The 27,815-nt window shown below is 37.6% G+C and overlaps 1 protein-coding gene and 1 pseudogene across 2 annotated transcripts in view; one reads left to right on the top strand and one right to left on the bottom strand.

Annotated features, from left to right (window-relative positions):
- DPH6 (diphthamine biosynthesis 6) overlaps positions 1-27,815 on the bottom strand; it is a 185,718-nt gene that overhangs the window by 15,357 nt on the left and 142,546 nt on the right. For both annotated transcript variants that reach the window (XM_003272798.4, XM_030814345.1), the window contains exon 6: positions 26,575-26,636. In XM_003272798.4, coding sequence (XP_003272846.1) covers positions 26,575-26,636 — 62 coding nt within the window. The remainder of the gene's footprint in view (positions 1-26,574; positions 26,637-27,815) is intronic.
- Positions 16,445-17,519, top strand: LOC100607274 (annotated as a pseudogene).

Below are 27,815 nucleotides of genomic sequence, written 5' to 3'. Positions count from 1 at the left end.
TTAGCATTAGGTATATCTCCTAATGCTATCCCTCCCCGCTACCACCACCCCACAACAGTCCCCGGTGTGTGATGTTCCCCTTCCTGTGTCCATGTGTTCTCTTTGTTCAATTCCCACCTATGAGTGAGAACATATGGTGTCTGGTTTTTTGTCCTTGCGATAGTTTGCTGAGAATGATGGTTTCCAGCTTCATCTACGTCCCTACAAAGGACATGAACTCATCATTTCTTATGACGGCATAGTAATCCATGGTGTATATGTGCCACATTTTCCTAATCCAGTCTATCGTTGTTGGACATTTGAGTTGGTTCCAAGTCTTTGCTATTGTGAATAGTGCCGCAATAAACATACACTTGCATGTGTCTTTATAGCAGCATGATTTATAATCCTTTGGGTATATACCCAGTAATGGGATGGCTGGGTCAAATGGTATTTCTAGTTCTAGATCCCTGAGGAATCGCCACACTGACTTCCACAATGGTTGAACTAGTTTACAGTCCCACCAACAGTGTAAAAGTGTTCCTATTCCTCCACATCCTCTCCAGCACCTGTTGTTTCCTGACTTTTTAATGATGGCCATTCTAACTGGTGTGAGATGGTATCTCATTGTGGTTTTGATTTGCATTTCTCTGATGGCCAGTGATGATGAGCATTTTTTCATGTGTTTTTTGGCTGCATAAATGTCTTCTTTTGAGAAGTGTCTGTTCATATCATTTTCCCACTTTTGATGGGGTTCTTTGTTTCTTGTAAATTTGTTTGAGTTCATTGTAGATTCTGGGTATTAGCCCTTTGTCAGATGAGTAGGTTGCAAAAATTTTCTCCCATTCTGTAGGTTGCCTGTTCACTCTGATGGTGGTTTCTTTCACTGTGCAGAAGCTCTTTAGTTTAATTAGATCCCATTTGTCAATTTTGGCTTTTGTTGCCATTGCTTTTGGTGTTTTAGACATGAAGTCCTTGTCCATGCCTATGTCCTGAATGGTATTGCCTAGGTTTTCTTCTAGGGTTTTTATGGTTTTAGGTCTAACATGTAAGTCTTTAATCTATCTTGAATTAATTTTTGTATCAGGTGTAAGGAAGGGATCCAGTTTCAGCTTTTACATATGGCTAGCCAGTTTTCCCAGCACCATTTATTAAATAGGGAATCCTCTCCCCATTGCTTGTTTTTGTCAGGTTTGTCAAAGATCAGACAGTTGTAGATATGTGGCATTATTTCTGAGGGCTCTGTTGTGTTCCATTGGTCTATATCTCTGTTTTGGTACCAGTAGCATGCTGTTTTGGTTACTGTAGCCTTGTAGTATAGTTTGAAGTCAGGTAGCGTGATGCCTCCAGCTTTGTTCTTTTGGCTTAGGATTGACTTGGCACCGTGGGCTCTTTTTTGGTTCCATATGAACTTTCTAATAGTTTTTTCAATTCTGTGAAGAAAGTCATTGGTAGCTTGATGGGGATGGCACTGAATCTATAAATTACCCTGGACAGTATGGCCATTTTCACGATATTGATTCTTCCTATCCATGAGCATGGAATGTTCTTCCATTTGTTTGTATCCTCTTTTATTTCATTGAGCAGTGGTTTGTAGTTCTCCTTGAAGAGGTCCTTCACATCCCTTGTAAGTTGGATTCCTAGGTATTTTATTCTCTTTGAAGCAATTGTGAATGGGAGTTCACTCATGATTTGGCTCTCTGTTTGTCTGTTATTGGTGTATAAGAATGCTTGTGATTTTTGCACATTGATTTTGTATCCTGAGACTTTGCTGAAGCTGCTTATCAGCTTAAGGAGATTTTGGGCTGAGACACTGGGGTTTTCTAGATATACAATCATGTCATCTGCAAACAGGGACAATTTGACTTCTTCTTTTCCTAATTGAATGCCCTTTATTTCCTTCTCCTGCCTGATTGCCCTGGCCAGCACTTCCAACACTATGTTGAATAGGAGTGGTGACAGAGGGCATCCCTGTCTTGTGCCAGTTTTCAAAGGGAATGCTTCCCGTTTTTGTCCATTCAGTATGATATTGGCTGTGGGTCTGTCATAGATAGCTCTTATTATTTTGAGATACGTCCCATCAATACCTAATTTATTGAGAGTTTTTAGCATGAAGCGTTGTTGAATTTTGTCAAAGGCCTTTTCTGCATGTATTGAGATAATCATGTGGTTTTTGTCTTTGGTTCTGTTTATATGCTGGATTACATTTATTGATTTTTGTATGTTGAACCAGCCTTGCATCCCAGGGATGAAGCCCACTTGATCATGGTGGATAAGCTTTTTGATGTGTTGCTGGATTTGGTTTGCCACTATTTTATTGAGGATTTTTGCATCAATGTTCATCAAGGATATTGGTCTGAAATTCTCTTTTTTTGTTGTGTCTCTGCCAGGCTTTGGTATCAGGATGATGCTGACCTCATAAAATGAGTTAGGGAGGATTCCCTCTTTTTCTATTGATTGGAATAGTTTCAGAGGGAATGGTACCAGCTCCTCCTTGTACCTCTGGTAGAATTCAGCTGTGAATCCATCTGGTCCTGGATTATTTTTGGTTGGTAAGCTATTAATTATTGCCTCAATTTCAGAGCCTGTTATTGGTCTATTCAGAGATTCAACTTCTTCCTGGTTTAGTCTTGGGAGAGTGTATGTGTTGAGGAATTTATCCATTTCTTCTAGATTTTCTTGTTTATTTGTGTAGAGGTGTTTATAGTATTCTCTGATGGTAGTTTGTATTTCTGTGGGATCGGTGGTGATATCCCATTTGTCATTTTTTATTGCATCTATTTGATTCTTTTCTCTTTTCTTCTTTATTAGTCTTGCTAGCAGTCTATCAATTTTGTTGATCTTTTCGAAAAACTGGCTCCTGGATTCATTGATTTTTTGAAGGGTTTTTTGTGTCTCTATTTCCTTCAGTTCTGCTCTGATCTTAGTTATTTCTTGCCTTCTGCTAGCTTTTGAATGTGTTTGCTCGTGCTTCTCTAGTTCTTTTAATTATGATGTTAGGCTGTGAATTTTAGATCTTTCCTGCTTTCTCTTGTGGGCATTTAGTGCTATAAATTTCCCTCTACACACTGCTTTGAATGTGTCCCAGAGATTCTGGTATGTTGTGTCTTTGTTCTCGTTGGTTTCAAAGAACATCTTTATTTCTGCCTTCATTTCATTATGTACCAGTAGTCCTTCAGGAGCAGGTTGTTCAGTTTCCATGTAGTTGAGTGGTTTTGAGTGAGTTTCTCAATCCTGAGTTCTAGTTTGATTGCACTGTGGTCTGAGAGACGGTTTGTTATAATTTCTGTTCCTTTACATTTGCTGAGGAGTGCTTTACTTCCAACTATGTGGTCAATTTTGGAATAGGTGTGGTGTGGTGCTGAGAAGAATGTATATTCTGTTGATTTGGGGTGGAGAGTTCTGTAGATGTCTATTATGTCCGCTTGGTGCAGAGCTGAGTTCAATTCCTGGATATCCTTGTTAACTTTCTCTCATTGATCTTTTTAATGTTGACAGTGAGGTGTTAATGTCTCCCATTATTATTGTGTGGGAGTCTAAGTCTCTTTCTAGGTCACTAAGGACTTGCTTTATGAATCTGGGTGCTCCTGTATTGGGTGCATATATATTTAGGATAGTTAGCTCTTCTTGTTGAATTGATCCCTTTACCATTCTGTAATGGCCTTGTCTCTTTTGATCTTTGTTGGTTTAAAGTCTGTTTTATCAGAGACTAGAATTGAAACCCCTGCCTTTCTTTGTTTTCCATTTGCTTGGTAGATCTTCCTCCATCCCTTTATTTTGATGCTATGTGTGTCTCTGCACGTGAGATGGGTTTTCTGAATACAGCACACTGATGAGTCTTGACTCTTTATACAATTTGCCAGTCTGTGCCTTTTAATTGGAGCATTTAGCCCATTTACATTTAAGGTTAATATTGTTATGTGTGAATTTGATCCTGTCATTATGATGTTAGGTGGTAATTTTGCTCGTTAGTTGATGCAGTTTCTTCCTAGCCTCGATGGTCTTTACAATTTGGCATGTTTTTGCAGTGGCTGGTACCGGCTGTTCCTTTCCATGTTTAGTGCTTCCTTCAGGAGCTCTTTTAGGGCAGGCCTGGTGGTGACAAAATCTCTCAGCATTTGCTTGTCTGTAAAGTATTTTATTTCTCCTTCACTTATGAAGCTTAGTTTGGCTGGATATGAAATTCTGGGTTGAAAATTCTTTTCTTTAAGAATGTTGAATATTGGCCCCCACTCTCTTCTGGCTTGTAGAGTTTCTGCCGAGAGATCAGCTGTTAGTGTGATGGGCTTCTCTTTGTGGGTAATCCGACCTTTCTCTCTGGCTGCCCTTGACATTTTTTCCTTCATTTCAACTTTGGTGAATCTGACAATTATGTGTTTTGGAGTTGCTCTTCTCGAGGAGTATCTTTGTGGCGTTCTCTGTATTTCCTGAATGTGAATGTTGGCCTGCGTTGCTAGATTGGGGAAGTTCTCCTGGATAATATCCTGCAGAGTGTTTTCCAACTTGGTTCCATTCTCCCTGTCACTTTCAGGTACGCCAATTAGATGTAGATTTGGTCTTTTTACATAGTCCCATATTTCTTGAGGCTTTGTTCGTTTCTTTTTATCCTTTTTTTCTCTAAACTTCTCCTCACACTTCATTTCATTCATTTCATCTTCCATCGCTGATACCCTTTCTTCAAGTTGATCGCATTGGTTACTGAGGCTTGTGCATTCGTCACGTAGTTCTGATGCCATGGTTTTCAGCTCCATCAGGTCCTTTAAGGACTTCTCTGCATTGGTTATTCTAGTTATCCATTCGTCAAATTTTTTTTCAAAGTTTTTAACTTCTTTGCCATGGGTTTGAACTTCCTCCTTTAGCTCGGAGTAGTTTGATCTTCTGAAGCCTTCCTCTCTCAACTTGTCAAAGTCATTCTCTGACCAGCTTTGTTCCGTTACTGGTGTTTAGCTGTGTTCCTTTGGAGGAGGAGAGTTTCCGGTTTTTCTGCTCTGTTTTTCCTCCGTCTTTGTGGTTTTATCTACCTTTGGTCTTTGATGACGGTGACGTACAGATGGGTTTTTGGTGTGGACGTCCTTTCTGTTTGTTAGTTTTCCAACAGTCAGCACCCTCAGCTGCAGGTCTGTTGGAGTTTACTGGAGGTCCACTCCAGACTCTGTTTGCCTGGGTATCAGCAGTGGTGGCTGCAGAACGGTGGATATTGATGAGCCGCAAATGCTGCTGCCTGATCGGTCCTCTGGAAGTTCTGTCTCAGAGGGGTACCCGGCCGTGTGAGGTGTCAGACCGCCCCTACTGGGGGGTGCCTCCTAGTTAGGCTACTCAGGAGTCAGGGACCCTGTTGAGGAGGCAGTCTGCCTGTTCTCAGATCTCAAGCTGCGTGCTGGGAGAACCACTATTCTCTTCAAAGCTGTCAGACAGGGACATTTAAGTCTGCAGAGGTTATTGCTGTCTTATGTTTGTCTGTGCCCTGCCCCCAGAGGTGGAGCCTACAGAGGCAGGCAGGTCTCCTGGAGCTGTGGTGGGCTCCACCCAGTTCGAGCTTCCCGGCTGCTTTGTTTACCTACTCAAGAATGAGAAATGACGGGTGCCCCTCCCCCAGCCTCGCTGCCGCCTTGCAGTTTGATCTCAGACTGCTGTGCTAGCAGTGAGTGAGGTTCCGTGGGCGTAGGACCCTCCGAGCCAGGTGTGGGATATAATCTCCTGGTGTGCAGTTTGTTAAGCCCGTTGGAAAAGTGCAGTATTAGGGTGGGAGTGACCCGATTTTCCAGGTGCCGTCTGTCACCCCTTTCTTTGACTAGGAAAGGGAATTCCCTGACCCCTTGCGCTTCCCGGGTGAGGCGATGCCTCGCTCTCCTTCGGCTCACGCACGGTGCACTGCACCCACTGTCCTGCAACCACCGTCTGGCACTCCCCAGTGAAAGGAACCTGGTACCTCAGTTGGAAATGCAGAAATCACCCATCTTCTGCGTCGCTCACGCTGGGAGCTGTAGACTGGAGGTGTTCCTATTCGGCCATCTTGATCCCAACCGCAATGTCACATATATCTAAACTGTGCTGTGTTCTCTTTTAGACAAGGTGAAAATTGGGTTGCCATCTAATTACTGTTAGGGTAAGCTTTTGAAAACATTCGAACAGATGTGGCTAACTTGGGTGATTTCATGGTTTGTAAGAATGCGTTGGAGTTTCAGCATTTTAAAAATGAATTCCTAGTAAATTAAAAAGAAATTACTTACATGAATCTATTTGCTTTCTGGCACACTTATTTATATAGATAAATATTCGTATTCATGATAGCTCCATTGGAATACTGCTGATTATTGAACTGAATAGCTAAGAGCATCATGATTTCCCTAAGATTGCAATAATCATAATTGTTGAATTTCTTATTAAATCCAGCTTTTTCTTCTTTTAAATCAGTCTCATTTATCTGTCAGTCATTTTAAAATGGAAAAAAAAAAATGCCAAACTCATACTTCTTTACCTTCCACCTCCACCTAGAGGAAACAATGAGGTTTACAAAAATCACAATTTCATTTTATAAATGGTATTCTTAACATAGAAGATAATTCATTCATAACACTTATTAAGGATGTATTTATTGAATATCTACTCTAGGTTTAGTATTGTTTTAGGTACTGGGGATAAAAACGGGAGCAGCCATGTATCCTGCATAAATCAGCTTATTGTCTTGTATAGACCGAAAGTTAAATAAGCAATTACAACATAGGGTAGTGATTATTTTGGCAGATGCATGAAATGCTGTGACAGTATAAAGCAGGGTACCAATCTAAAAGGAAGCTAAAAGTCTTAAAGTAAATAAAACTGAAGCTGAGTTCTAAAGGATTAAGTTAACCCCGAAAGATGGAAGGGGGAAGAGAGAAGGCAAGAGAGAAGGAATGAGTATTCTAGAAGAAACTGCATGTGTTAAATCCCAGAGCACATGATAGGTACTAGAAATTTAAATGAGTTTGGCATAGCTGGAGCATAACTGGATGAGTAATGGCAGTGAGACAAGGCTGAAAGTCTAGACAGAGGACAGGTCTTACACGGCTTCATAAGCCATGCTAAGTCATTATCCTAAGGTCAGAGCGAACCCATGGAGAGTTTTTAAGCAAAAAACTGACCTGATTGAATCTGCATTTTAGAAACATCATTTTGGAAGAATGATGGAGAATGGGCCTGTAAGTCTAGAAGCAAAAAGAACTGAGCAGTTGCTGGAGGAATCTAGGCAGAAGGTGAAGGTTTCCCAAGCTGGCAAGTAGCAGTAGGGATGGAGAGGAGAGAGTAGATATTTTGAGAGATTTTCTTCGGAGGCTGAAACTGTAGGAGAGAAAATGTAGTATCTCTTCCTCTTCCATCACAAGGTTCATGGTTGAGAACTTATGACAAAAGATGAATTAGAAAAGAAAAGCAGAAAAGCATACAAATGTATTTAACAAGTTTTACATGACATGGGAAGACTTCATAACGGAATGAAGATCCAAAGAAACAGGAAATGGTTTTTTTTTTTTTAAGAGTTGTGCAGAACTATGAATGGAGGACAAAAGGGTATGATCTAATGGCAATAAACTGGGGTGGAACTCAGCAAGGCCAATTAGTTCAGATTCTTTTCTGTATCCCTGTGTGACATTCCTTTCCTCTGGGTGTAGAGAGGATGGCTCCGGAATGAAGGTCTTATGACTTAGGGGAAAGTCAAAGGATTCTTTTATGGCCCACTTCAGGGCCATAAAATGAATGGAGGGAGGTCAGAAAGTGGCCTTCCTGCTTCTGCTGTTTTCTCGAATGTCAAGGTGGCATATTTTGGGGTAGTGTCCTGAACTCCATCAAAATTAACAATTAATTGAATGGAGGATTCAGGAGAGTTAAAAAAGAAATTTAGGAAAATGCTCAGCTTTCTGCATTTGGAAAGTGGATAGATGGTAGAGTCCAGAGGCCTTATCCTTTTCCAATTTATGTGGCATATAATACCACTTATGTCTCAAATCTTTTCAATTATCTTCCTCAGGCTTCCACATTACTATATTTTCTAAGTTATTGTTATGCTTCTCTGACTCCTTTCCCGCCTGCTGTTCCTAAGTTATAAATATCCCTCAATGTTTTCTCTAGAATATGTTCTTCTCTCTTAATGCGTTCCCTATAACAGCACCATGCACTCCATGGCTTCAACCATCACCTTTATGCTATTCTGCTGCTGCTAATACTAATACTATCACTACTAATTAAAGACTATTTGGCTTATGACTTAAGATAATTATATTATCATCTTATTTAATACTCAAAATGACTTTTAAAAATAAAAAAGAGCACAGGCTTGAAATCAGATAAACTTTACCATAAATTCCAGTTTTGCTACTTCCCAGCTGGGCAATGGAAATACTCACCCCATGAGTGATTCCTCGTTGTAAATAATAGTACTGATCTCATAGATGATTAAATAAAATAATGCATAAAAAGCACTTAGCACAGTGTACAGCACTTAGTAAGCACTTAATAAAAACACAACTGAATTCTAAGAGTGGGTACAGTGCATGTTGTAATGAGGCACAGTGAAAGCAGCATTGCATCATCGGTTAAAAGCACTGGCTTTGGAGACAGACAGTTCTTGGTTCATTCAAATCCTGGCTGTCACTTTCTAGCTACATGACCTTAGGTTACATAAGTTCTTTCTCTGAGCCTTGAACTTGTGATCTGTAAAATGGAGATGACAATAGTACCAACCTCATAGGATAACTGTTTTCAGGAATAAAACCACATCAATGGAATGCCAAAAGTGCTGTCCAGCACATAACATATACTCAATAAAGGGGCTGCTAATTTTATTTTTAACTCTTTTCCAGAGGTAAAAACTAGCTTGATTTGCAAAAATTATCAGCTTAGAACCAAACAAAACCAGGACTTAAAGTTATGTTTGACTCTTCATAATATCCTGATAGATAACAAACCTTAGTCTTTAGCCTGAACATGTCAATTGTGCTCCAATCTGATAGGTTAAAAGACATATGCCTTTGGTTTATATGTTATTATCTAAAATTAAATATGTGTAAGGTCAAACTTATCATGTTCTTTCTCAACCCTGTTCTCCTCTGCAGAAATAAATGCTTCCAGTTCTCCCAATCATTATGTGTGGACTAATCTTCAATTTTTTCTTTTCTAGCTCCTGGCAATTTGGTGCTAATTTCTTTTTCAATCTTCCATAAAAATCTCTTTCAGCTTTGTTCCATCTCTCCATCCTTACTGTCAATGGTTAAATACTGTGAGCTCTCACACCTGTTTCCCATAACAGCATCTTACACTCCTTTTCATTTCCATCTTCTACTCCTAATCCATGAATACTGCTGCCAGATTAAATCTCCTGAGATTTCTTTCAATAATATAAATCTCAGTTGGAGAGAATTCTAAATTTTATTTCTTACCCCAAATCACTTGGCCCATCTCTCCAGCCTCTTCACGAATGGGCCTTACATTCCCACCTAACCTATTCTTACTCATCTACCAACACCAGCTCTTAGTTTCATTTAGACCAAAGTTCTTTGTTGTCCTTGAATGCCTTCTTGCCAAAGAGTCTTCATTCATATTGATTCACTTTGTTGCCACCACCCATGTAGATTTCACCCATCCTTCAAATCAGTTCTAACCCTTTCCTCAGCTACTCCAGGTCATGTGGGCATCTTCCATCTTTTAGCTCCCAAGTGCTCTTATAGTAAGTATCAGTTTGACTTTACCTAGTTAAATTTATTAGGGATTTCCCCCCCTCACGTTCTATACTCTACATTCCATGGAAAATGCCAAGTCTTTGATTTATTTTGTAATTCTTACAGCAGTTAGCATAGAACTGGACACAGAAGTCCATATATGTAGCAGTTAGCATAGAACTGGGTATAGAAGTTCTTACACACACTTATCATTCAATTATATCAGTACCACATGACATTATCAACTAACAGCTCATCTACAACATGCTTTCAGAGAAATGAGAGGGTCATATTGGAATAGCCACTAACTGCCGAGGACCCACACCTCTTTTTGTCAAATACTACTACAAATCTCAATAGATACTACTGCCAGTTACACTACTTAAAACACACCTTTGAGAATCCCACTCTCTTCCTTTAAAACCTTCAGTTACTCCTCATTGTTTACCAAGCCCCATAATTGAATCCTCCTCCAGTATTCAAAATCTCTCACAATATGACTGCAAATTCCTTTGTCAGCTTTATCAATTTATATATACTTATCACAATGCAAGAATTCCTCTGGCTGCTCCTACCATCATGACCTCTGGCCATAATATGATTTATCTCCACGCTAGCAGAAACTAACCAAGCCCCATTCGACCTAACAGAAGGGGAAGCAGTTAGTCTTGGGCTTTAACATTGAATATGCTGCAGGCCCATTTGCCCTTCAATACTCAAAATATATTCTAAATAAGTGAGACTAACTTCTGAAAATACATTGTGTTTCCCCTTCCCCATGTGTTGATACAAACTGTTCTCTTACCTATAACAATCCAGCTAGTCAAAAATCCTATCTATCCTTCAAGCTCGTTAGGACTATCAATTTATCTCTGAAGTTGCTCTGAATTCTCTCACAACGTGTAATTTTTTTCCTTGAAATTCTGTGATACATGATTTTTACTATCTTAAAGTACATTTTAATATACCTTATAATTTTTATTTATGATAGCCATTGGATGTCTCAATCATAAAGTTATACAAAGTTCTATATATCCTTCCAACTTGGTTATGTTCAAAATTCAAAATCTTCTTTCAAAGATGTTCCAAACCCTTTTGACTTCCAAGGTCAGTTAAAGGCATTTTTTTCCATAAAGTCACACTGCAGGGAACAAGTCTTAAAATTCTGTCTTTCTCACCCACAACATCAAATCAATTTTTGTGAACTTTTCTTCCCATTTTGTTTTTTAAGTAATAGGTAACTGGGGCTGCAAGTTGTGCTTTTGTCAAACCTATAAGGAAGAGAAGTTAACTTCTATAGAAAAGTGAGAAGAAAATTTGTCAGTTAACAAGAACTGGATCTAATCTTTTATGAGGCAGGGAATAATTTAGGAAAGGAAGTCTATATTTTTAAATATGTGTCTTTCTTGTTAAAAGTGAATACATGCCCTAACAACCTTTAAGCTTGAAATCTAAGTTGCATTTATCCAGGTTTAGCTCTTACAGCACCCAGCAGAGTGGTATGCTTCTTAAGTAGTCAATACATTTCTGTTTACCTTTGACTCAAGGCTGGAGGCCAGATTTCCCAATTCTTTGACAGCTGGCTTAGAAAGAGCAACTAAACCTATACACTCACAATTTTTAAAAATATAATTTTGCTCTTCCATCTAGCACATGACTTTTACTTAGATGATCATAAGAAATCTCAAAGAATAACTGCTACTGGGAAAGATGGTAGATTGAACCCATGCATCTACTCTCACTCCCTTTTAAAATGTTACTGGAAAATATTTCATAAAATGGCATAAACCCACAGAGATGGAGAACACAGGAGAGGAGGTGACAGCATTAACCAATTTATCAGGACCAAGAACACTGAGCCTGTGGCCAACAATGGGGAATGCTGAGGACCAATCTGATTTACACAGTAGAATAACCAAAAGGGTAAGGAGCTAGTGACACCAGGTACCTCTGGAAGTCAGAGGGAAAGAAAAAGGGTACTAATTAACAAGCAGTCAGATTCTTAGGTCCCTCTCTAGGCTGGCTACTGCTTCGCTTCTACCCTGGCAGAATGCTGGAGGTTTATTCCCTGCAGCAGATAAACAGAGGAACTGGCCTGGGAGAAATGAGACATAGTTAAGGACAGAGGTATATAATAAAAACAGATGGAATCAATTTATATATATATACACACACACACATACACACACAAAAGATTCTGAGACCTCTAGCTATTTTTCCCAATCAACTCCTAGAAAAAAGCAAATTAGAGCATGCTATCACCTTCAAGACAGGAGAATGGAGAATCCTTTGCTTTGGAATATGAACAGCTCCGGTTAAGTAGTCTTGCTATACTTTCTGTGATACTGTGAAACGGTAAGAAATAAATATATGTTCTCTGCCCCTGGTTCCCAAGATGGAGCTCCTAATACTCTTGTAGATAGGAGTGCCAGGAGAATCTTTTGTTCTAACATTTGGTCTTTGACCCCAGTTCCAGAGACAGAGCTCCTAAGGCCTTTGTAACTTCCTGAGTGATAGAAACATCTTTTGTTCTAATGAGGTGACCCTTGGTGGGCTCCTGGATAGCCTTGGGATGGGCAATGGTTGCCAGGGAAACCAACCTTGTGATTAGAGGGTTGGAACTTATAGCCCTATCCCCTAGCTACCTGGAAATGGAAAAGTGCTGAAAGTTTAGTTGCTCACCAATGGCCAATGACATAATCAATCACACCTACATAATGAAGCCTCCATGAAAACCTGAAAGGACAGGGTTCAGAGAGCTTCCAGATCACTGATCACATGGAGCTGCCTGGAAGATGGTGTGCTGAAAGACAGCCTGGAAGCTCTGTGCCGCCTTCCTACATACATCGCCCTATGCATCTCTGCATCTGGCTGTTCATCTATATCCTAAACTATATCCTTTATGAATAAACCAGTAAATGTAAGTAAAGTGTTTCCCAGAGTCTGTGAGCTGTTAGCTAGCAAATTAATAGAACCCAAGAAAAAGGTCATGGGAATGCCTGATTTATGGCCAGTTAGTCAGAAGTATAGGTAACAACCTACTACTTGTGGTTGGCATCTGAAGTGGTGGCAGTCTTGTGGGACTGAACCTTTAATCTGTGGTATCAGAATTAAATTGAATAGTCAGACAGACAGTTGGTGTCTGCTGGAGAATTGCTTGGTGTGTGGGAAAAACCTCACACATCTGGTGTCACAAGTGTTGTGTTGAGTGGTATGCAAGCATAGAGAAAAAAAGTTTATTTTTACTTCAAATTCCCCTATAGTAAAACTCAGGGTCAAAAAGCCCCATCCACATACCTAGTGCTTACAATCAAATTCTTAGGCTCCCTGCTCTTACATATTAGCATAATAACACAGATTACAAGAAATCTGAGGAACATTTCTAAAATGAAAGAGACCAAAACAAACAGTGAGGAAAATAGACTATGCATGGGAGAAGAAAATGAAAACAAACAAAAGCTATCAATATTCTTAGGGAGATTAGAGAATATATTACATTAAGGATGGGGTATTATAGATTTAAATAAAAACATTTAAAGAACAAAAAAATAAGCTTTTAAACATTAAAAATGACATAAAAACAAGATAAGAAGCAAAATTGAGAAATTCTAGAAAGAACAAAATGAATTAGATCAAAATTAGGAGACAAAAGTTAAAAGTTAAGGAACATTTAAATAACAGAAATAAAGAAGAATTTATAGAATAATAGAAATTCTAAAAGCAAAGCCAGAGGGGAGGTACACCAATGAAATACTTCAAGAAAACTTCCTACAACTCAAATTTCCAAACTGAATATTATTCCTGTTCCAGCACAGTGGATAAAAACATACACACCCAAGATACATCTAAGAGTCACAATTCTAGGGGCAAAAAGAATATCCTATACACTTCCAAAGAAGAAATGGAGAGATATGGAGAAAGTCATCACATACATTTAGTCAGGAATCAGAATGGCTTTGGGCTTTTCAACAGTACACCAAGCTACAAGGCAATGAAGCAATACTATCAACATCCAGAAGGAAAATCATTCCCAAACAGAATTCTATGACCAGTTACAGAATCAATCAAATGTGAGGAAAGATTGAAGACATTTTCAGGTATGCACAGTCTTCAAAAATTTATGCCCATGGGTTCTTTCTTAGAAATCTCTTGGAGAATGTGCTTCACAAAAATAAGACTTAACAAAGAAAAACACTGGATCCAGGCAACAAGGACTCCCAACACAGAAAGAAGGTAAAGGGAACACCAGTATTATGAGGACATGCCCGAATGTTAGCCTTATAATAGGCATAGCGAGAACCTGGTTCAGAATAGATCAAGTCAGAAGGCTCTGGAAAAAGACTTCTTCAAGAGGATACAAACAAATGGAAGAACATTCCATGCTCATGGGTTGGAAGAATCAATATCGTGAAAATGGCCATACTGCCCAAGGTAATTTATAGATTCAATGCCATCCCCATCAAGCTACCAATGACTTTCTTCACAGAATTGGAAAAAACTACTTTAAAGTTCATATGGAACCAAAAAAGAGCCTGCATCACCAAGTCAATCCTAAGCCAAAAGAACAAAGCTGGAGGCATCACGCTACCTGACTTCAAACTATACTACAAGGCTACAGTAACCAAAACAGCATGGTACTGGTACCACAACAGAGACATAGATCAATGGAACAGAACAGAGCCCTCAGAAATAATGCCACATATCTACAACTATCTGATCTTTGACAAACCTGACAAAAACAAGCAATGGGGAAAGGATTCCCTATTTAATAAATGGTGCTGGAAAACTGGCTAGCCATATGTAGAAAGCTGAAACTGGATCCCTTCCTTACACCTTATACAAAAATTATTTCAAGATGGATTAAAGACTTAAATGTTAACCTAAAACCATTAAAATCCTACAAGAAAACCTAGGCAATACCATTTAGGACATAGGCGTGGGCAAGGACTTCATGTCTAAAACACCAAAAGCAATGGCAACAAAAGCCAAAATTGACAAATGGGATCTAATTAAACTAAAGAGCTTCTGCACAGCAAAAGAAACTACCATCAGAGTGAACAGGCAACCTACAGAATGGGAGAAAATTTTTGAAACCTACTCATCTGACAAAGGGCTAATACCCAGAATCTACAATGAACTCAAACAAATTTACAAGAAAAAAACAAACAACCCCATCAAAAAGTGGGCAAAGGACATGAACAGACACTTCTCAAAAGAAGACATTTATGCAGCCAAAAAACACATGAAGAAATGCTCATCATCACTGGCCATCAGAGAAATGCAAATCAAAACCACAGTGAGATACCATCTCACACCAGTTAGAATGGCCATCATTAAAAAATCAGGAAACAACAGGTGCTGGAGAGGATGTGGAGAAATAGGAACACTTTTACACTGTTGGTGGGACCGTAAACTAGTTCAACCATTGTGGAAGTCAGTGTGGCGATTCCTCAGGGATCTAGAACTAGAAATACCATTTGACCCAGCCATCCCATTACTGGGTATATACCCAAAGGACTATAAATCATGCTGCTATAAAGACACATGCACACGTATGTTTATTGCAGCACTATTCACAATAGCGAAGAGTTGGAACCAACCCAAATGTCCAACAACGATAGACTGGATTAGGAAAATGTGGCACATATACACCATGGAATACTATGCAGCCATAAAAAATGATGAGTTCATGTCCTTTGTAGGGACATGGATGAAACTGGAAAACATCATTCTCAGTAAACTATCGCAAGGACAAAAAAACCAAACACCACATGTTCTCACTCATAGGTGGGAACTGAACAATGAGAACTCATGGACACAGGAAGGGGAACATCACACTCCGGGGACTGTTGTGGGGTTGGGGGAGGGGGGAGGGACAGCATTAGGAGATATACCTAATGCTAAATGACGAGTTAATGGGTGCAGGAAATCAACATGGCACATGGATACATATGTAACAAACCTGCACATTGTGCACATGTACCCTAAAACCTAAAGTATAATTAAAATAAAAAATAAAAAAAAATGTTTTCGCAAAAAATGGTAAGTAGGTGAAGTGATGGATATGTTAATTAGCTTGATTTAATCATTCCACAATGTATATACATATATCAAAATATCACATTGTACCCAATAAATACATACAATTAAAAAAAAAGACTTCTTCAGGAAGAAACTGATAAAATACTTCATAGGTCTGAACATCTGGTTAAGAGATTAGAAAACTGGCAATGAGTGTAGCGCTGAATTTGTGGTAAGTACAGAGACTACCAAATAAATGAAACAAGACAATTATTCACTCAAGAGAAAAAATAAAAGTTGTACAGGAGAAGAAAGGTTTATTACCAGAGTTTATTACCTGACTTAGCTGTGTATTGGGTTTTAACAGTTATTGTAATATAAACACTGGATATTGATCTAATGAGAATACAAATATAACAATATAGGAAGACGGAAGGAGGGAAAGAGAACACATATGTAACGGAGGGAAAGGGAGTAAACACAGTGAAATCTGCATATTCCAGAGTGGAAAGTCAATAAATAATGCAAATATTAGTGGTGGTGGCGGTGAATCATGAAGTGGTAATGCAAACATACAATCAGAGACATAGAAGTAAATATCGAAAACAACATGGAAGGCTGTTTCTGTATCAAAGACTGAAGAACCATTTGAGAATATAAACCTTGACTAACATTTAAAAATATTACAAAATTAACCTTTCTGCCAGTGGACGCCACCAAGGAAGCATCGTTAAATCTCTCTTCCCCCTGCCATCATGTCTAAGTCAGAGTTTCCAAAAGGGCCTGAACAGCTGAGGAAGCTCTTATTGGAGGGTTGAGAAACAGCCGATGAGAGCCCGAGGAGCCATTTTGAGCAACGGGGAATGCTCACGGACTGTGTGATAATGAGAGATCCAAACACCAAACATTCCAGGGGCTTTGGATTTGTCTCATATGCCACTGTGGAGGAGGTGGATGCAGCCATGAATGCAAGGCCACACAAGGTGGATGGAAGAGTTGTGGAACCAAAGAGAGCTGTCTAAGAAGATTCTCAAAGACCAGGTGCCCACTTAACTGGGAAAAAGATATTTGTTGGTGGCATTAAAGAAGACACAGAAGAACATCACCTAAGAGATTATTTTCAACAGTACAGAAAAATTGAAGAAAAGGGGCTTTGCCTTTGTAACCTTTGATGACCATGACTTCGTGGGTAAGACTGTCATTCAGAAACACCATACTGTGAATGGCCACAACTGTGAAGTTAGGAAAGCCCTGTCAAAGGAAGAGGTGGCTAGTGCTTCATCCAGCCAAAGAGGACAAAGTGGTTCTGGAAACTTTGGTGGTGGTTGTGGAGATAGTTTCGGTGGGAATGACAACTTTGGTAGTGGAGGAAACTTCAGTGGTCATGGTGGCTTTGGTGGCAGCTGTGGTGCTGATGGGTATGGTGGCAGTGGGGATGGCTATAATGGATTTGGTAATGATGGTGGTTATGGAGGAGGCAGCCCTGGTTACTCTGGAGGAAGCAGGGGCTATGGAAGTGGTGGACAGGGTTATGGAAACCAGGGCAGTGGCTATGGCAGGAGTGACAGCTATGACAGCTATAACAATGGAGGCAGAGGTGGCTTTGGTGGTGGTAGTGGAAGCAATTTTGGAGGTGGTGGAAGCTACAATGATTTTTGCAATTACAACAATCAATCTTCAAATTTTGGAACCATGAAGGTAGGAAACTTTGGCGGCAGAAACTCTGGCTCCTATGGTGGTGGAGGCCAATACTTTGCCAAACCATGACACCAAGGTGGCTATGGTGGTTCCAGTAGCAGCAGTAGCTACGACAGTGGCAGAAGATTTTAATTACTGCCAGGAAACAAAGCTTATCCAGAGAGGAGAGCCAGAGAAGTTGACAGGGAAACTACAGGTTATAACAGATTTGTGAACTCAGTCAAGCACAGTGGTGGCAGGGCCTAGCTGCTACAAAGAAGACATGCTTTAGACAAATACTCATGTGTATGGGCAAAAGACTCAAAGACTATTTGTGACGAGTTTTATAACAGGTCATTTTAGTTTCTCTTCTGTGGAAAGTGTAAAGCATTCCAACAAAGGGTATTAATGTAGATTTTTTTTTTTGTGCCCATGCTGTTGATTGCTAAATGTAATAGTCTAATCGTCACGCTGAATAAATGTTTCTTTTTAAAAAATGTGTTGTGTAGTTAGTCTACTCTGAAGCCATCTTGGTAAATTTCCCCAACAGTGTGAAGTTAGAATTCCTTCAGGGTGATGCCAGGTTCTATTTGGAATTTATATACAACCTGCTTGTGTGGAGAAGCCATTGTCTTCAGAAACCCTTGTGTAGTTGAACTGATAGTTACTGTTGTGACCTGAAGTTCACCATGAAAAGGGATTACCCAAGCAAAATCATGGAATTATTGGTTATAAAAATGATTGTTGGCACATCCTATGCAATATACCTAAATTGAATAACGGTACCAGATAAAATTATAGATGGGACTGAAGCTTGTATATCACCCATTATCATGTGTAATCAATAAACTAATTCTCTTGAAAAAAATTACACAATTAGAATACTATTAATAAACAAGGAAGCTGTTCAAAGAATAGTTCTAAACCTTTAATAGTGCAATTTGTATTAAAATTCACCTTCTTTTTGGAAAATGAAAAAATGGTCTTAGGACATAAAGCCCCACAAAACATAAAACCATTATATAATCCATTATTCACTTCTAAGATAATTTAAAAATTCTACAGAAGTTTAAGAAACAATGGCTAAAAGTATTTCATGGAGTAGTTAGTGTGTAAGTCTTAAAGTTTTGTATTCTTTAACCCAGAAATTACATTCCTAGGAACTTAAGAAAACAATAACCAGATATGTGCATGAAGATTTATTAGAAAAGATGACAATCATAATGTTATTTTTAATGATTTAGAAAAACCAATCTTTCCAACAACAGGTAACTTATAATATCTTATATAATTATCTCATTATGAATATTTCATAAGTAAATAATGATACATTCATATGTAAAATACAAATGATTAAAATCTACCCAGCCATTAATTAATATCTTTTCAAAGTATACTTAGTTATGTAGGAAAATGAACATGGCATGTTAGAAGAAAAAGGAGGCAAAATTGTATGTATAGTTGAATCCCATTATGTAAATAAAATATACACAAGTGTTTAACTACATAACCTTGTATATAAAACAAATTCTCAGGAAATAAATCATGAGGGAATACATCAATATGTGGATCATGTACACCATGGGGCAAGAAAGGTATGGTTTTTATTTGCTTTCCTACAGTTTATTATATTTTGAATTTTCAGCAATAGCTATTTTTATTTTTCTGCTGTTTTGTTTTTAAATTTTGCATTAAAAATTGTTTAATTTTATGGGTACATAGTAGGTATATATATATTTATGGAGTATCAGTATCCATCGGCTCAAGTATTTATCCTTTATGTTAGAATCAATCCAATTACACTTTTTTAGTTATTTAAAAATGTAAAATTAAATTATTATTGACTATAGGCCCCCTGTTGTGCTATCAAACACTAGGTCTTATTCATCCTTTCTTTTATTTTTTTGAGACAGGGTCTTACTCTGTCACCTAGGGTGGAGTATGGTGACACAATCATGGCTCATGGCAGCCTCGACTACCTGGACTCAGGTGATCCTCCCACCTCAGCCTCCTAAGTAGCTGGGATAGGCATGTGCCATCCTGCCTGGTTGTTTTTTCATATTTTTTGTAGTCGATAGTTTGCCACATTGCCCAGGCTGGTCTTAAACTCCTGGACTGAAGTGATTCACTCACCTTGGCCTCTCAAAAGTGCTGAGATTAAAGGCATAAGCCATCATGCTCAGCTTATTCATTCATTCTTTTTTTTTTTTTTTGTATCCATTAACCATCTCCACCTTCCTGGTGGTCCCCCACTACCATTTCCAGCCTCTGGTAACCATCCTTTTAGTTTCTATTTCCATGAATTCAATTGTTTTGATTTTTAGATCCCACAAATAAGTGACAATGTGTGATGTTTGTATTTCTGTGCCTGGCTTATTTCACTTAACATAATGACCTCCAGTTCCATCCATGTTGTTGCAAATGACAGAATCTCATTCTTTTTAATGGCTGAACAGTACTACATTGTGTATAAGTAGCACATTTTCTTTATCCATTCACATGTTGATGGACACTTGGGTTGCTTCCAAATCTTGGCTATTGTGAACAGTGTTGCAACAAACATGGGAGTGCAGATATACCTTTGATACACTGAGTTCCTTTCTTTTGGGTATATATCTAGCAGTGAGATTGCTGGATCATATAGTAGCTCTATTTTTTAGTTTTTTGAGGAGCCTCCAAACGCTTCTCCAGAGTGGTTGTACTAATTTACATTCCCATAGACAGCATATGAGGGTTCCCTTTTCTCCACATCCTCACCAATATTTATTGCCTATCTTTTGGATAAAAGCCATTTTAACTGGTGTGAGAGATATCCCATTGTAGTTTTGATTTGCATTTCTCTGGTGATCAATGACGTTGAACACCTTTTCCTATGTCTGTTTGACATTTGTATGTCTTCTTTTGAGAAATGTCCATTCAATTCTTTTGCCCATTTTTGAATTGGATCATTAGATTTTTTTCCTATAGAGTTGTATAAGCTCCTTCTATATTCTTGCTATAAATCTTTTATCAGATGTGTAGTCTGCAAATATTTTGTCCCATTCTGTGGGTTGTCTCTGCACTTTGCTGATTGTTTCCTTCACTGTGCAGCTTTTTAACTTGATGCAATCCCATCTGTCCACTTTTGCTTTGGTTGCCTGGTTGGGGGGTGGTATTACTCAAGAAGTCTTTGCCCAGACCCGTGTCCTGGAGAAGTTCCCCAATTTTTTCTTGTAGGAGTTTCATAACTTGAGGTGTTAGATTTAAGTCTTTAATCCATTTTGATTTGACTGTTGTATAAGGTGAGAGAGGGATCAAGTTTTATTTTTCTGCATATAGATGTCTAGTTTTCCCTACATAATTTATTGAAGAGATTGTTTTTCCCCAATGTATGTTCTTGGCATCTTTGTCAAAAATGAATTTGCTACAGGTGTGTGGATTTGTTTCTGGGTTCTCTATCCTGTTCCATTGGTCTGTGTGTCTGTTTTTAGGCCAGTACCATGCTATTTTGGTTACTATAGCTCTGTAGCAGAGTTTGAAGTCAGGTAATGCAATTTCTCCAGTTTTGTTCTTTTTGCTATTCTGGGTCTTTTGGGATTCCATATAAATTTTAGGATTTTTTTTTTTTTACTATTTTTGTGAAAAATGTCATTGGTGTTTTGATAGAGATTGCAGTGAATCTGCAGATTGCTTTAGGTAGTATGGACATTTTAATAACATTGATTCTTCCAATCCATGAACATGAAATGTCTCCATTTTTTAATGTCTGCTTCAATTTTTTCATCAGTGTTTTATAGTTTTCTTTGTAGACATCTTTCATTTCTTTGGTCAATTCCTAGGTATTTAATTTTATTTGTGGCTATTGTAAATGGGATTACTTTTTTGATTTCTTTTTCAGATTGTTCACTGTTGGCATATAGACATGCTATTGATTTTTGTTTGTTTATTTTCTGTCCCACAACTTTGCTAAACTTGTTTATCAGTTCTAATAGTTGGTCTTTTTAGGTTTTTTGAGATATAAAATCATATCCTATGCAAGCAAGGATAATTTGACTTCTTCTTTTCCAATCTGGATGCTCTATATCTTTCTCCTGTCTGATTGCTCTAGCTAAGACTTCCAGTACTATGTTGAATAACAGTGGTGAAAGTGGGCATCTTTGTCATGTTCCAGATCTAAGAGGAAAAGCTTTCAGTTTTTCCCCATTCAGTATGATACTTGCTGCGGATCTGTCATATAAGGCTTTTATTATGTTGAGGTATGTTCTTTCTATACCCAGTTTTTTGAGAGTTTTTATCATGAAGGGATGTTGAACTTTATCAAATGTTGAGGCATGTTCTTTCTATACTAGGGGCTTGGTGTCACTGGAAGACTTTTCATTATTTTATTGTGTTGAATTTATTTTTCACGTATCACATGTTTTAATTTTACATTTAATACACACTATTTAAAAGAAAAAAATAGTATGATAAATATTACATGCCATGAGGCAAGAGAAAAATGGCAGCTCAAAGAAAGCTTATTTAAGCAAGAAAACCTCACAGTAGTGAGCTTTGAATTGAGATTTTAAAGAGAGATTTAGCTGAGTGATGGAGGGATAATGCATGCAGAGAGGGAAGGATAACATGGAGGTTGGAGGAGATATTCACTCTAGGGAAACCATCGATAGTTCGAAATCGATGAAGCATAGGGAGTATTCCATTGACTACCTATCTTATAAGCCTCATTTTCCCCCAAGGACAGATTGTGTCAGGGTAAGCAGTTTAAATTTTATTTTGAAGCATGGGGAGCAACTCCAAAGTTTATAAGTAAAAGTGTAATATGATATGATTAGCTTTGCATTTCATATGTATCATGATGGTACTGTGGACAATTGACTGACAAGGGGCAAGACAAGGAGGAGATACTTGTGCTAGACAACTGCTGCAATAATCTACAGGAGTTGCTAATGTGGTGACTGTGAGGATAAAAGGGAGGAAATATAAGATATTAAGAAGGTAGAATTAAAAGGACTTAGGTTCTTAGGAACAAAGGAGTATATGAAATTATTTATTACAATTTGCTTTTTTGGCTTGAACAACTGAGCAGACAATGGGGCCAGTCCTTCAGTGTCAGGAAACATAAAAATGGCATAGATAAGAAAGAAATGCTTAGTTCTGCTGTTGAGGTTGAGGGGCTTGGGGACATTTAATAGATGACAGTGTGGAGGTACAGCTGAATACATATGCATGTCTGGAACACAGGAAAATGTTGGAGAAATAGACTTAGTTGTTACAAGAATAAAACTGGTAGTTGAAGTCATGGGACTATTTCAGATCACCACAGGAGGAAGGCTATGGAGGGAACCACAATATATAAAAGGTGGAGTATACGTGGAGAAACCCAAAGGAAAGCTAGGGAAGTACTCAGAAAGATTTCAGGAGTGAATAGCCTCACAGAAGCCAATGGATGACAGTTTCAAGAAGCAACACACTCTTTCAGAGAAATCTAGAAAGACAGGAGCTGAAATGTGTCAGTGGTATTGAGAAACTAGAAGATTACATACTATATTAATGTGACAGAATTACCTCGTGCTTGTTTAAAGGTCAGATTTTTGGTCCCCCTGAGCGGAAATTTGTGGGGATGGAAAAAGAATTTATGCATTTTTTTAAGAAGGTTTCCAGGGAATTACACCCTCAGGTCTGAAAACAACTATAGCAAATTGTAAACTCTTCAAGAACAAGTATCTTGTTTGTTTAACTCATCACGTACACTTAGTGTTCACCATAGCATCTGTCACATAATAGACCCTCAACAAATATTCAATAATTTAAAAATGAGATGAATGAATAAATAGATGGAGAGATGAAAAGCTACTGAATGAAAGAACTAAAGAACTAACGTCTGCCAAAATCTTGGCAAGATTATTGGAGCTTACATAGTAATGGTACAGGGTAGGTAATACACATGTAAACAGATGAACAAATAAAATAATTTGCAGAGATCTGCTTTCGCTAGGGTAGTCAGGGAAAGCTTCTTTGAGGAGGTAGCATTTGAGTTATCATTTAAATAACGAGAAGGTATTAACCAGTGATAGACTGTGGACAAAACATTTCAGGCAGGGGAAGGTCCTAATGAGAAAAAGGGTGAATAAGGTGTGTTTAAGTAATAAAGAGACCTATGTGGCTACAGCTAAGGGAATGAGACAGAGAATGGGAGAACGGTAGAAGATGAGCCTGAAAAGATGGATAGGATGCTGATCATATAGGGTCTCACAAGCTGTGACCTCATAGCTGTTTGGATGTTATTCTAATCACGACAAGAACCCACTTACATTTTAAACAAAGTAGGGGTATGATTTGATTTACACTTTAAAAATATCATTCTGACATCTATATAAATAACAGATCATGGCAGGGCAATGGTGGAAGTAAGCAGATCAGGTAGGGGCTGAGGTAGTATTCCAGACAAGAGGTGATTATGGTATGGTGGTAATAGTAGAGACAGTGAGAAGTGCTTGGATTTGTAATAGAATATATTCTGGAAATACAGCAGACAAGATCATGTTAATGAGTTAGATATAGTAGGTGAGGGAAAGAGGAGTCTAAAGAATTTGGATTTTTGCCTGTAGGCAATGAGGACTCACTTAAAGTTTTGACTGAGTGACACAAATACAGTAGAATATATTAGTACAATTATCTTGAGGCAAGAAGCAAAAGGAATTCTTTGGGAAATAAAATAGAAGGTAGAGCCAAATTTGGAGGTGTCAGTAATATTCTAGGCCTGAAGTAACACGCATCTGAATTAAGGTGATGACAAAAGGAATGGCAAAAAATGATGGATATCAAGGCTACCATCGAGTACGTAGAGATTGAATTTGTGGTATCTGTGGGCACTGAAGCTTAGCTGATAAATGTGGACCAGAAAGACTTGGGAGTCATCAGAATATAGCTAATAGTTAAAGTCAAGTGAGAGCGACTGAGATTACCTAGAAAAAGTTTCTAGAGGAAAATGGAGCCTAAACTAGGAATCAGAAAAAGAGCAGGACTATCCAGAATGAAAGGAGAAAAACTAGGAGAGTGTGGTTCCATGAATGTAAGTAGAAGCATTTCAAGAAGATGTGTTTGTAACTGGTAAATAAGGACTAAGAAGTATCTATTGTGTTTGGAAAATGGGTATGATGAGTGATTTTGGTCAGCACTGTATCCGTTTAGAGGCAGAATGAGAAGACAGATTCCAGGTACCTGAGGCATCTCAGACATGAAGTAGTACTGACAACGAATACAGATAACACTTCTAAATATTTTGGTTTTGAAGCAAAGAAGAAAGAGAGTTAGTCAGAGAAAAACTAGGGTGGAGAAAGAGGGTCTTTAGGATGGGACAGTCTGTATTATGTTTCAATATTGATGTGAAGGAGACAAAGAGAGCGAGAATAAAGACAGTCGAGGGGGTGGGTTGACTGCAAGATCTCTGAGAAGGCAGGTGTGAATGGAATCCAAGCACAGGTAGGGCCTTAGCCATATAAAGAAGAAAGAACACTTCTCTCAGTTACAGTAAGCAAGGATAGGCTGTAGGTAGAGGGAAATTAGTAGGGGTGGTGCTGGGGTTGGGAGGGAGGCAGGGCGATTTCCTATATCATGGCTTCTATTTCCTCTGTGAAGGAAGATGCATCATCCACTTAAAGTAAGGGGGAGGGTGAAGGGATTTTAAATTTGAGGAGAGTGGAGAAGGAATAAAATTGCCATTATGGAGAATGGGTAGAAAATAATTCTAGGGAAATATAAGATTGCCAGACCAAGTTGAGGAACTTGCTGAAGAATCATTGAATAAAATGATTTCTGCATTTTGTGTTTAAACACCCTATGATAATACCCAGGTTAACTCATAATCAACATCGTGGTGCTTCTCAAAACCTTACTTGCCTTTTCTACAAAGAATAGCAGCAACACACTTAAAATCTAAACTTATGACTTCAAATTTGGGAAATAGCTCTTTTGGCCAATAACTTTGGCTAATGCCACAGTCTCTCACTTCTGAATTTCTCTTTCATTTCCATAAATTTATACAACGTTTTGGTAGAAGCTAAATTTAGTCTGATGGCAGTGAACAGATGTAAACATGATGTAATGGAGCTACAGAACAAATCGCTGTGCGAAAAGTCCTATCACATAAGCATAGAAAGCAACCATGTTCCATAAATTGACTTAAACAAATGACATCAAATTATCTAGAAACCAAATATAATTTGTCACAATTACATAATCATTTCATTTTTCTTTAATCTTTACTATCTGCCTGGAATATACTAGATGCTTAATAATAATTATTAAGGAAGTAACACTATGAAAAAAATAACATTTTGGAGATTTCTAGGCATTTGGTACATATTGATTGATAAACCATAAAATAATCAATTACAAATAACTCCCCAAAAAAGGTAAAACCCATGAAGTTATTGAAAATTGTAACTGCTAAGAGTTCATATCACAGCAATGGTATTAACAAAGCCCAGAGACAATACTGATGAATTAAGAGCATGGGACAAGAAAATGATGACTTGTTAAAAGAGACAGGTTCTTTCATAGGAGAGAGATTTTCTTTTTTCCATCATCATGGTAGAATATAAACACTCCTCATAGTGTAATAATTAAACATTCTAGTTAATGATGCATTGCCAGACTAAACATAACATTTGTTCTAAAACTCTAATAAAATATAGTACATTTAATAGAAAGAGTAAATGAAAACAACTGAATATTTAATGTTTAGAACATGTTTAGGGTTTCACAATGAGAAGTTAAGTAGAGTAATTTGAAATCTTGGGATAATTTTTTTTACTATGCTGCAAGTTAATTTCCTAATTGGTAAAAGAGAAGGGGTTACATTAATCTCTAAAGAAAGTTTCTACTCCTGTTTCTGATGGCAAAGCATGTGATCACAGAAACTATCAGATACTTTAATAGTATAGCACATTTTATATAGAATACAGTGTTCATTTTAATAAAAATAGACTTTCTGACAGAGTAATTTCTTTTTAGGTATAACTGTCATATTTGGGTTAACAAGTTGGTAATTAATTTTTATAATTTTAAACATTTTCATTTCCATTTGAAGTTTAATTTTTTCATAAATATATTATCAATGTATTTGATTTTTTCTAAAATAAAATAAATTTTGTAATCACTGTATTACAGTATTATTTTATTTTCTCCTTTAGATGGCTATATTTTGAGATTTAGTATAAATTCTTACCTCTACGAGATAAGGCTCCATTTGATCCAGGGTTTTCCCAAGATGCTTATCAGGATCTAAGCCTGCCAAGAAAGGTTACATTTTTTAAAGATAACTATCAGATAGGAACTTTAAAGACACATTCCCCTTCCCTTGGCCCCTCCTCGCCTAGAAAAGCAGTGTGTATATATTTTGAATTGCTTTGATCATAAAGTAAAATGTACTTTGCTAGTATTTACTTTTCTATTCCCCTTGGGTAACTAACTGGTTTTATTCCTTCTGAAAAGTAAGTTTCTATTTATTTCAATTGCACTGTGTCAACTACCAGATGCATTGTTTCAATTCCTTTATCCATTTTGAGGAACAGTAATTAGGATAGAAAAAAAGAGTATCATTTCAATTACATGGAATTTTAATTCTTTATATTTTAATGGTTATGGTTCATTTTACTGATGGACAACAGCATTAATTTTCTGATTTATCCCTGTTTTATTTAAACTTCAAACTTCTTAGACAATAAGAGTAGAAAATAGCAGTAGACTGTTATGCTTATGTAATTAATTCACTTAATAGTAGCATATGGGCATAAATAATTGCATTATTAAATTAAATGACATTTCATTTCAATGACTCCTTTGCAACACTGTATTTTTCAAGTTAAGGTAGAGACAACTCTGAAAAATCATTACTGTGCCAATAGTGTGTGCATAACCTTTAATAAAGATATTCAACTGACATAACAGCAGAGTTTATATAGGTAATGGGGTGTGGGAGACAAGTGTGAGCAATATGAACGCTTTCCATACACCAAGACTAACCAGCTAGGAAAAAAAATCACATTGTCACAAGTGGGCTATGAAATAAATGAATTCATTTTGGATATTTACATTCATATTTACATATATTGGCATAGTTTCATTTACAAAAGTTAATGTAATGAAAGGCAATACTATAGAGCAAAGACAGTTTTGTCAACAAATGGTGTGAAATAACTGGATATCCACATGCAAAAAAATGGATCTAGACACAGACTTTACACTCTTCACAAAATTAACTTAAAATAGATTGTAGACATAAAGGTAAAATGCAAAATTATAAAACTCCTATAACAGGAACAAAATCTAGATGGCCTTGGGTATGGTGATGACTTCTAAGATACCCCACCAAAAGCATGATCCATTAAGGAGACAATTAATAAGCTGACTTCATTAAAATTAAAAAACCTCTGCTCTGTGAAAGATAATGTAAAGACAGTAAGAAGA

Source organism: Nomascus leucogenys, chromosome 6 (assembly GCF_006542625.1).
Source record: "Nomascus leucogenys isolate Asia chromosome 6, Asia_NLE_v1, whole genome shotgun sequence".
Lineage (NCBI taxonomy): Eukaryota > Metazoa > Chordata > Mammalia > Primates > Hylobatidae > Nomascus > Nomascus leucogenys.
This window is presented reverse-complemented; position numbering and strand designations above follow the sequence as displayed.